Below are 11,039 nucleotides of genomic sequence, written 5' to 3' on the forward strand. Positions count from 1 at the left end.
TGACAAATACAACTATAGGATATTGAGGGATGCCTGGGTGGCTCAGTGGGTTAAGCGTCTGCCTTCGGCTCAGGTCATGATCTCAGGGTCCCGGGATCGAGTCCCGCATCGGGCTCCCTGCTCAGCGGGGAGCCTGCGTCTCCCTCTCCCTCTGCCCCTCCCCACTGCTTGTGCCCTCTCTCTGACAAATAAATAAATAAAATCTTTTTAAAAAAATTATAGGATATTGAAAGTGTACAGCGTGATGGTTTGACATATGAATAGATCGTGAAAGAATTCGCCCAATCAAGTTAACACATCCATCGCCTCACCTTTGTTCAGAGGATATTTTAAGTCCTACTCTCTTAACCTTTTGGAAATACTTCTTTTTTTTTTTTTTTAATGATTGTGTTTGAACTTAAAATAGGAAATAAGATGATGTGCCTTTTGTGTCTCTGTGTGTTCTAGAAATCCTCACCAGCCAGCTTCCTGTTTCCTGAGCGTCGTTGCCTGATCGGCCACAGGGATGAAAGTGTTCGAGTTGATAGGAGGGATGGTCATCCTCACCTCTGTGTTTTCAGCCTGTGCCGCACAAAGTCCAATGACTGTGCTGTGCTCCATAGACTGGTTCATGGTCACCGTGCACCCCTTCATGTTGAATAACGATGTATACGTGCACTTCCATGAGTTACACTTGGGCCTGGGCTGCCCTGCCAACCACGTTCAGCCACACGCCTACCAGTTCACCTACCGCGTTACGGAATGTGGCATCCGGGCCAAGGCTGTCTCTCTGGACATGGTCATGTACAGCACAGAGCTGCACTATGCTTCGAAGGTGACCTCTTCGAAGTACATGATCCCAGTGTCCTGCACTGCTCCCCAACAGTCCCCATGGCTTGCTCCGCCCTGCTCCGTGAGAGTAGCTGGTGGGACAGGCACCACCACCCAGCACGGTGGGGCAAGCTACGACGTGTTCACCTTGTCGCAGTCCAGCCAAAGGCCTGACTGCGACTGTCCGCCTTGTGTCTTCGGTGAAGAAGAGTGTATCCAGGCCCCCCGGCACCAAGGGGAGGCTCAGGAGGGCCTGCTGGTGCAGCCGTCTGCCTTTGTGGATATTTCTGAAGACTGGTCTCTTCGCTCGGATGATCTCATTGAGTCCATGTGATCCCCGGCTTTGGGGTCTCCTGTAGATGCTTTTTCTAACATAAGTATGTAATGTTTTCTAATCTCAGACAAGTAAGTGTTTTTGGTTGCCCCTTTATGAGTGCCTTTGAGAGAGGGCAGCTCGTGGCATTTTCATGAATAAAGCTTTTCTATATTTTTATATCTTTTTTTAAAAATAAAATTTTGATGGCATAAAACTATCAGTTCAGCATTTTTATTTAATAAACACACACATATATATATATATAACTTTTGCTGGGGGCCAAACACTGTTCTAAGGGCTTTATAAACATTAGTGCCTGGTCTCTTCTGTCTAGGATGATTGAGCTCCCCTTGAAGGGAAGGCCCCCAACTGAATCCCTCCCTCCATGTCCCCATTTCACTTACACTCTGTACCTCCCACCCTAGCACTGAGCCTCACGCCGCCTTCTTAGTCTGATCGACGGCTGTACCACTTTTCATTTGTGGGACGTATAGATTCCACTAGCGATTCCGAAACCACCAATGGTTCTAAGAATTACTCAGGTCACATCCCACCAACTAGATGGTAAGCTCCTGAGGCCAAGGGCTGGATCTTCTATTTAGTCCTAGACCGATAGCATTTTGGAAGGAGTTTCGGTCCCTGACTGTTGTGATCAGAAATTTTTCACCCAGGGTTGGCTAACCACTAGCTTTCTCAAACCTTGGAAGGGTAAAAGTGGGCAAATATATTCAACAAATATTCACTGAGTGCTACTACATTTCAGGTACCATTCTAGGCGCTGAGATATGACAGTGAATAGAAACTGAGCCTCAGGGGCGCCTGGGTGGCGCAGTCGTTAAGCGTCTGCCTTCGGCTCAGGTCATGATCCCAGGGTCCTGGGATCGAGTCCCACATCGGGCTCCCTGCTCGGCGGAGAGTCTGCTTCTCCCTCTCCCACTCCCCCTGCTTCTGTTCCCTCTCTCGCTGTGTCTCTCTCTGTCAAATAAAATCTTAAAAAAAAAAAAAAGAAACTGAGCCTCAGAGAAATTGAGGTCACACAGCTAATAAACAAATAAGTAAACAACAATATGTTCAGGTAACAATGAATGCCATGAGAAAACCTGAAACCAGGTAATACGAGAGAAACTGGAGAAGGGGTCAGAGCGGTCAGGGACTCTGACGACTTGTCATTTGAACTGAGACTTGATGTGAAGAAGGAGCCAGTCCTGGGATGATCTGCGAGAACATTCCAAATAGTAAAAGCATCTCATGTAATCTTCACTACAACCTTGATCCATTGTACAAATAAGCACAATGTACACGATACTATTGTACACAATGTGCATGATATGATACTCATTCAGTAGATGAGTAGAAATTCAGTCGCTGTCTTAGTCTGTTCAGGCCGCTCTAACAAAGTACCATAGACTAGGGGGCTTATAAACAACAAGCATTTATTTCTCATGGTTCTGGAGGCTAGAAATTCGAGATCAGGGTGCCGGTATGGTCAAATTCTGGTGACACACTCTTCCGGGTTGCAAGCTGCTGTCTTCTGGTTGTGTCCTCACATGGCGGAAAGACAGCAAGACAGTTCTCTGGGGTCCTTTTTATAAAGCACTAAGCCCATGCACAAGGGCCCCACTCTCACAACCTGATCACCTCCCAAGGGCCCCACCTCTTAATGCCAGGACATTGTTAGGATTTCAACATATGAATTTGGGGGACACCCAAACATTCAGTCCATTGCATTCATGGTAGTTGAAGAAACAGCTCATTTAAAAATCTCCTGCCCCCTTGGGGCGCCTGGGTGGCTCAGTCGGTTGTGTCCGACTCTTGATTTAGGCTCAGGTCATGACCTCAGGGTGGTGGGATCCAGCCCCAGGTCAGGCTCCGTGCTCAGCACAGAGTCTGCTTGTCCCTCTCCCTCTGCTCCTCTCTCTCTCTCTCTCTCTCACTTTCTCAAATAAATAAATAATCTTAAAAAAAAAAAAGCTCCTGCCCCTCCCTGAGGAAAACCCAGAACGGAGACGCCCGAAAACAGTCTATTCATTCAACAAACATTTCTTGAGCTTGCCCTATGTCCCAGGCATTATCTTAGACGCCGAGCATGCACTGGTGAACAAAACCAACAGTCTAATCAGGAGGAGGCAAGTAAGGAAGCCTAGGGAACTGAGGCTATTCCAGCCCAGAGAAAGCCTGTGTAGATGATATGAGCTATGGCCATCAGAAGGACCGCAAGTAGTTTAGTCCAATATGATGGCCGGGGGAGGGGGGGCGGGGGGCTGGCAGTCGATGGTAGCAAGCGATGAGGTTAGAGAAGTAGCAGTGGGGCGCCTGCATGGCTCAGTCGTTAAGCATCAGCCTTTGGCTCAGGTCATGCTCCCGGGGTCCTGGGATCGAGCCCTGCATTGGGCTCCTTGCTCAGTCTGCTTCTCCCTCTGCCTCTCTCTCTGTCTCTCATGAATAAATAAATGAAATCCTTAAAAACAAAAAAGAAAAAGAAGTAGCAGTGGACAAGACTGTGCGCCAAGAGAACCAGCACTTCCCTCCCTCATCCTCTCATCGGAAGCTTACAGATTATAAAACAAAACACATAGGAAGAACTGAGCAAGCATCCAATGCTAGACACATTAGACCCGGGGTTCCGTGTACAGGTTGTGTGCCTCACAAAGGCAAGGAGCACTTTTCACTGAGACACCCCTTGGGGTTATGTCATGTGTCAGCCTCAGAGGACACTCAAGGCCTACGTGGTAATAATAGTTGTTACCACGTGCCAGACACCTTAGAGGCATCATCTTACTTAATCCTCACAATAGTTCTGCAAGAGGAACATTATTTTCTCTTGTTTTATAGATGAGGAAATGGACTCAGACAAATCAAGGTGGTGCAGTGAGTGAGCGACATCATTCGAATTCAAACCCAGCTTCGTCTGGCTCCAAAGTCCACTTCCCCCATTCTATTCAACACTCTCTCCCAGAGAAGAAACGCTTCTGGTTGGGTTGGAAGATCCGGGAAGATTTCCTGGTAGAGGTGGGCAATGACCTCACTCTTGGAAAATGAGGAGGATTTGGCCAATCAGACAAGAGGAAGAAGAGCCTTCTTTGTGAGCATAAGCACTGACACAGGGGGAGGAAGCAGACTGTGTTGGAGCGCGGACATTGGGGGGCTGTTACGCTAACCGCTCAAGGCGAGAAGAGATGAGTAGAGCTGGTGGGGGGAGGAGTTGACATGTAGGAAGAGACAAAAATGAGAGCCATTTCAAGTGAAGAACAGCAAGACTTCAGTCCGTTACATGTCTATATAAGCCCCACTCATGATTAAGAGATCAATCGAATAGTGCCGGCAAATTTGGAGTCTGGAAGACTCCAGAGTGGAGAGAGCCGGCTTCATGGAGGGCATAAGACTTGAGCTAAATCCTAACCTGTCTGACTGTGAAAAAGAAGGATTGAATCAAAGAAGGTGTCACCACTTAGAGCCCTAAGAAGCTCAGAAGACACAGTAAGCTCTGGATTTAAGTAAGGAGATTGGAGTGAGGGTAGAGGCCAGGGGTGAAGATGAGTCCAGGTTGGACATGTTGAGTTTGGCAGATGATAATAACATCCCAGTGGACGGACCAGGAATCAGCTCAAGAAATTGGAAGGGGTCATCACTGGGAGATACGGGCTTGGAGAGGTCACGTGCACACAGGCAGGTAGGACCACTGCGGCGCAATTCCCTAACACTCACATTCAAGGCACAGTTAGGAAAAGAAGCAGATACGTCAAAGGACACAGAACGGAAGTGATCAAGAGGTGGAAGGAGAAGTGTGACTCGTGGAACTCCAGGGAGAAGAGATGGGTAGGCTCTGTCTTCCAGTGCAACAGAGGAGTCAAGGTGGGGGCAAACCTGGTCATCATGGAACTGGGAGCCTTTGAACTGGCCTTAAATCAGAGCATTTCATTAGGTGAAGTTGGGCTGGAAGGGCATCCGAGGCAAAGGAAACCGCAAGAACACACATGCAAAGCAACATCGTGGTCAAGAATCATCTTTTGCCTGGGTAAACGTCTCAGTATAATTAGGCATACCTCTCAAATTCCAGGCGTACCCTACATGTGTTCCCTTGGAGACGTCATTCCATAGTCGGCGTGCTCCGTACCCATTTCGACTGCATGTTTGGTCTTCTCCCCTTGACCGCATGCTGCTGGAGCATGGGGGGCCCTCTCCTATTTGTCTGTTTCTTCGTTTGGCCTTTCTCTTACGTAGCACTTGATAGGGGCTCAATCCAGTTGACTGACTGGTACTGAAGATCATAAGCATAGGAGTCATTTCAAAGATGGGAAGATAAAACTGCTGTAACCCCCCCCCCCCCAAAAAGTACATTTTGAATTGGGCGAATTTATCGACCTTTTGAAGTGCCATCTCTAAAAGAGCATTTCCCTCCTTTATAGTGGTAACGTTCACTCCATTTTTAAGGTGACATGACGTCTAAAACAAAATCTGCCACATAGTGTTAATCATATCTGTAATAATAAGAAATGTTTTATTGGGGTCAAAAGAAATGAGCATTTTCATCTTTCTTTCGATCTCTGGGAAAGCCAGAAATGTCTGAAACCATTTGTTATGGTAATCGCTTGTCAAATATTTAAAAATTAGAGCTGGCTCTGTCAGAAGAGCATCTGACTCTTGATCTTGGGTAAGGAGTTCAAGCCCTGCGTTGGGTGTAAGGATGACTTAAAAATAAATTAGAGCCATAATCTGTACACGTAATCAAGGGTTAAAATGGCAAATATTATATTTAACACAATTTTTTACAAAACTTTTTTAAATCACCAAAAAAAAAAAAATTAGAGCCATAATGAGATTTTTCATCCATAAAAGGAGACTCAAAGTAACATTTAAAATTTTTATTCCTATAACCTGAAAACAGCAAACCAGATTTTTTTTAAGTGTGTAAATTATATGTAAATGTTAAGGGCAAAAGTCTTTTATCCCTAATTTTAAAACAATAGCGCATTTTGGAGATGCATGTAAGTACCCCCATCCCTCCACATCTCCACCAGTAATGGTAGCCCAGTCAAACGTTAAACTAAGCACATTGCTGTTCACACACACACACACACACACACACACACACACACACACACAGGCACACACGCCATGTTTATAAGAAATGCATTATCAAGGGACAAGTGTTTATTATAAAGGGAAAGCTTTCACAGAAACCTACTTTAATTCTAATTAGTATCAATCCCTATGATTGATCTCTATGATATCCCATTTAAAGTGTATCGAGAGGGGCGCCTGGCTGGCTCAGTTGGAAGAGCGTGGGACTCTTGATTTCGGGGTTGTGAGTTCAAACCCCACGTTGGGGTGTAGAGAGGACTTAAAAAATAAATAAATAAAACTTAAGAAAAATAAATTGTAATGATAGTTGTTTCTTTCCAAAAAAGAGAGAAAGAGAGGAGAAGGGGAAAGAGAGGGCTTGGGTTGGAGAGAGGGAGAGAGACTTTCAGCTTTGTGGTTTTCTCCAACTTTTTCAGCAGAAAAGAAATTATTGGGTCAGATTTTGGCTTATAAGCTTAATGTTGGTCATACAATTACAAGACCTTCTGTATTAGTTCTCTATTGCTGAACCACAGATCACCCCAAACCACGGCCATCTGTGATCTCACAGCATCTGTGGGTCAGGAATCTGGCAGGATGGAGCTGGGGCTTCTGGCTCCCGGCCCCTCAGGACGCTCGCTCTCGGTCAAGTCCTCAGCGCACCTGCGCTCATGTCAGGGCTCAACTGTGGTTGGAGAACCCACTTCCAAGCTCAGCTCCCCTCTGTTGGCCTCTCCGTAGGCTGCCTGTCTGGATGTCCTCGCCATACAGAAGATGGAGGTGATGATGATGCTCATGATGATGGTGATGGTCACGATGATAGGGAGGACAGGGAGGGAAGGGAAGGGGGAGGACGGAAATGAAAGGGAGGGGAAGAGAAAGGAAGGGGAAGGGAAGGGAAGGAGAAAGAAGGGAAGGGAAGGGGAGGGCAGGGAAGAGAGAGAGCCCAAACTAGATGCCACAGGCTTGTCGTAATCCAGGCTCAGAGGGAACACCTCATCACTTCTGCCATATTCTATTTGTTAGAAGCACGTCTCCAGGTCCAGCCTGGAGGGGATGACACACAGGTGGGAATGCAACATTCTTCAACTTATTTATGTAAATGCAATGAATGGCAGGACACAGACTGGGTGGAAAAACACACGGTATGTCGCTGCCGGACCCTCGCCTCGGTGAGTTCTATTCTCCTTCTCCAGGGAAAACAAGCCCTGCGAGCTGCAAGTTACAGGACTGACTGACTGACTGGGGGAAAGCATTCCAGAGGCAGCTTCCGTCTGTTGTTCTAAGAGGACATTGACGAAGACAGTTAAAGCCAAAGGGAAAAAAGCATACAAGGTAAATCAAGTAATAGAAATGGTGATCCTGGGTAGAAACTGTAATATTGTTTCCAGTGTTACTCAGGTTAGTAATAACAATCCTGTAACAGTGGTATATAATTCAGAGGAGGCCAACAATCTTCTAATGTCATTCGGAATGGGGGTGGGGAGGTGGGGGAATAGGAGTCTGTGCGCGTGTGTGTGTGCGCGTGTGTGTGTGTGCGTGTGTGTGTGTGTGTGTGTGTGTGTGTGATTATTATCCAGCTTCAAATTATTGTCCAGCTTCAAAATCAAGAGGCAGGGGGCTTTGCTCATTGATTTGCATATTAATAGTAACAGGATTCTTCCCATCACTTACTATTTCCATGTTTTTGCTTGCCTCTCATCCAATTCACAGCCACCAGGCTTGGCCGTCCGTGACGTTCCTGTTACTTACCTGAAGGGTGATGGGTGAAATCCAAGTACCTGGCAGGCTATTTAACCAGCACTAGCTGAGGGGCTCGCTGAACAAGAGCAGGTGGGAAGATTGGGGGCGGGTATTCCTAGACAGGTTCCCAGAAGTGAAGGGACAGACTGGCCCTTTTCCCTGAGTGGCTTTGTCAGCATTCATTTGTAGATGTTCTCCGACCAGGAAGGGGGACTTGGTCTGAGAGAAGCAAACGCCCAGGACCAGGAGGTCCTCAAACCAAAGGAACCAAAGGAACCTCCCTCAAACCAAAGGAACATACAAAACTCCCACCAGCCATCTAGAAACTAGTACCATTCGAAGGCACTTCTATTCTACAGTTATGAGGAGGAATATTTAAATTGCCCAAACTATTTTCAATGTTATTTTAACTTTGTCACACACACCCTATTATATAAACACCATGCTAATGTAAATTATTCACCTCTTAAAGTTACTTCAAAATTTTTGACTTTTAGCCAAATACCTATTTCCTTCTATCAAGAATTCTTTTAAGTTGTAAGTCGACAACTTAAACACACACACACATCTTTAGAAGAAAAGTTTATTTTCCAACTAATGTCTGTAGAATATTTGGTCTGTTTTCTGAGCGGCGTTTACATGACAAAATACTAAAAGAAAGCCGGAGTGGGGAGAGAAGGACCAAGTCCTATAGAGGGAGTGAGACTGGTTTCTTGGTGGGGAGAGGAAGCCCAGCCCTCCCGGCTCCAAAGGGTGGGTCAATTTAGGGACAAACTGACCCAAAGTCAGCCTCAGTGACCTGCCCACACCAACTCCCTGGAATAATTTACAGTCTGCAATCAAAATAAAATAATCTTTGCAAAAATCTGCCTTTTTTTAATGACCCAAACTACAAATTCATTCTTGTTTTCATTTCATATTTCATCTGCTGAAACTCTGCCCCACTGGGGTGGAGAAATCACACCCTTCTGATGATACTCGGATGCACCTAAGCTCTACGTATGTTGTGATACTTGGGTGACAGCAACTCTGGGAACATTTAAGTTGCCAACATTATTTTCCACGTTGTTTTAACTTCCTGAAAATATTTAATGACAATTTTTTTTAAGGAGCCCGTGAAAATTAACTTGCTCCAGTTTGAAGCCCTGCCACCACCCAAAACTGGCTAGCCTCAGGCCCAAAGGTGTGTATGATCGTCCCTCTGGTCCCTCAGATCAGCACATGGTAAGTTTCTGGATTCTTTCGATGAATTTGTTTTGCCTGATACTGACTGGTATTTTAAAACATATGTGTATGAGTAATTTAAGAAGAAATTGATTAACTTTAAAGGGCAGTCAAGTCCTAGTTGGGGGTGCTTTGGTGTGTGCACGTGCAGCGTGGGAGAGAGGGAGGAAGTGGGGGGGGGGAGAGAGGAGGGGGAATAAAGAGGTTGAGAATAGCAGCTGAAAAAAAAAGCCGAGCTCAGGGGCGCATGGTTGGCGCAGTAGGTTTAACATCTGACTCTTGGTTTCGGCTCAGGGTTGTGATCTCAGGTCGTGAGATTGAGCTCCGCATCGGGCTCCCTGCTCAGCTTGGAGTCAGCTTAAGTTTCTCTCTCCCTTGGGGCGCCTGTGTGGCGCAGTCACTTAAGGGTCTGACTCTTGGTTTCGGCGCAGGTCATGATCTCAGGTCGTGATCTCGGGACAAGATCTCAGGGACATGGGACCGAGCCCCACATGGGGCCCTGCACTCAGCGTGGTGTCTGCTCGTCCCTCTCCCTCTGCTTCTCCCCCTCCCCACCGTGCGTGTGCTCTCTCTCTAAAATAAATCTTAAAAAAAAATTCTCTCTCCCTCTCCCTCTGCTCCTCAGCGCTCCCTGGCCCTCTCTATCTCAAATAAATAAATAAAAGGTTTTTTTAAAACAACTTAGTCTATCTCCTGACGCAGAGTAGGCATAGAAATACAACAAGATGGTGTTTTTCCATCCTTTCTCTCCCTTACTAAGAACACTCACTCCTGTGTAGCGTGGAAAATAGCACATTCCGATTATGCAGGTCATCGTAGGTTTGCCCTAGTTCAGAGTCTGTAGAGTTACCATGTAAGCCAAGTCAATCTGTTGCAAACACTGTTTTCATTACATCATGTCCCTACTCAAGGCCCTTTAAAGCCTTCACATCATCTTGCAACTAAAGCCAAAACTCCTCTGCCTACTTGCTGGCCCCCCGTAATCTCTTTGTTCTAGATTGGATGGACACTATTTGTCCAGCCCAATCTCCAACTAATTCCCCAGTAGATATCCTCTGTCCACCTTCTTCTCTGACTCCTGGCCTCCGAGCACACGGCGTCCCCCATTCAGCCAAACTCCACCTTCCTTCAAGGACCAGCTTGAAACTTAGTTTGCAAAGCATAAAACAATGATGATAGTATTTCAGGAGAGGGTTTGCAGTACTGAGTAGCTAATTTTATTATTACGAACAGAGATGTGTTTCGGATGTCAGTCCCAGGGGCCCCAAAGACCACCTAAGCCAGAGACTGAGGATGTTGACCATAAGCTTTACCACCCACAGGACACCTTCTCACTCCCCCCATGTCTTCCTTTCCCTTCTCGGGTATGCATTTGTCTGACAAATATGTATCGGACACCAACTGATGGTGCAAAGTAATTGTGCCAAGTGCTGAAAATCTACCCACAGACAGACACGTCCCAGCCTCTAGGAGCTTGCTGTCTGCTGAGAAGAGACTCAGAATAACTAACTTTATTAATGTGCTGGGACAGCCCAGGGCAGAGGCAGTTAACTGCACTCCGAGGTCATGTGTGAAGGCTTCAAGGAGGAGGTGGCCTTTGAGCTGGGCCTTGAGGGATGAGGAAATGGGAGGAACAAACATCCCAGGCAGGGAAGCGCGAAGGTGTGGCCAGAGGGTGGGGCCGCAACCGGAGGGGCAGATTGAAGCCAGGCTGAAGAGGGCCTTGAAGGCCATGTTCAAGGGTTATGCTTTTAGTTGCGTGATTTTTGTGCCAAGGATTAATGTGATCAGAATTGTGCTTTCAGGACTTAGGGGGCCACCAGGAGGGGGCAAAACTCAGCAGGGAGATGAGTGGGCAGCCTGAGAAGGTGACCTTGGCGACCCA

General features: G+C 46.6%; 1 protein-coding gene across 1 annotated transcript; it reads left to right on the forward strand.

Annotated features, from left to right (window-relative positions):
- The first annotated feature begins 505 nt into the window (after positions 1–505).
- Positions 506–1,144, forward strand: PLAC1 (placenta enriched 1). The gene has a single exon (XM_021684345.1). The coding sequence runs from the start codon at positions 506–508 to the stop codon at positions 1,142–1,144; it is 639 nt and encodes a 212-aa protein (XP_021540020.1).
- Positions 1,145–11,039: the final 9,895 nt, after the last annotated feature.

This window comes from Neomonachus schauinslandi, chromosome X (genome assembly GCF_002201575.2).
Source record: "Neomonachus schauinslandi chromosome X, ASM220157v2, whole genome shotgun sequence".
NCBI classification, from domain to species: domain Eukaryota; kingdom Metazoa; phylum Chordata; class Mammalia; order Carnivora; family Phocidae; genus Neomonachus; species Neomonachus schauinslandi.

Coding starts and splice junctions, on each gene's coding strand:
- PLAC1 (XM_021684345.1), top strand. CDS start 506: ATGAAAGTGTTCGAGTTGATAGGAGGGATGGTCATCCTCACCTCTGTG.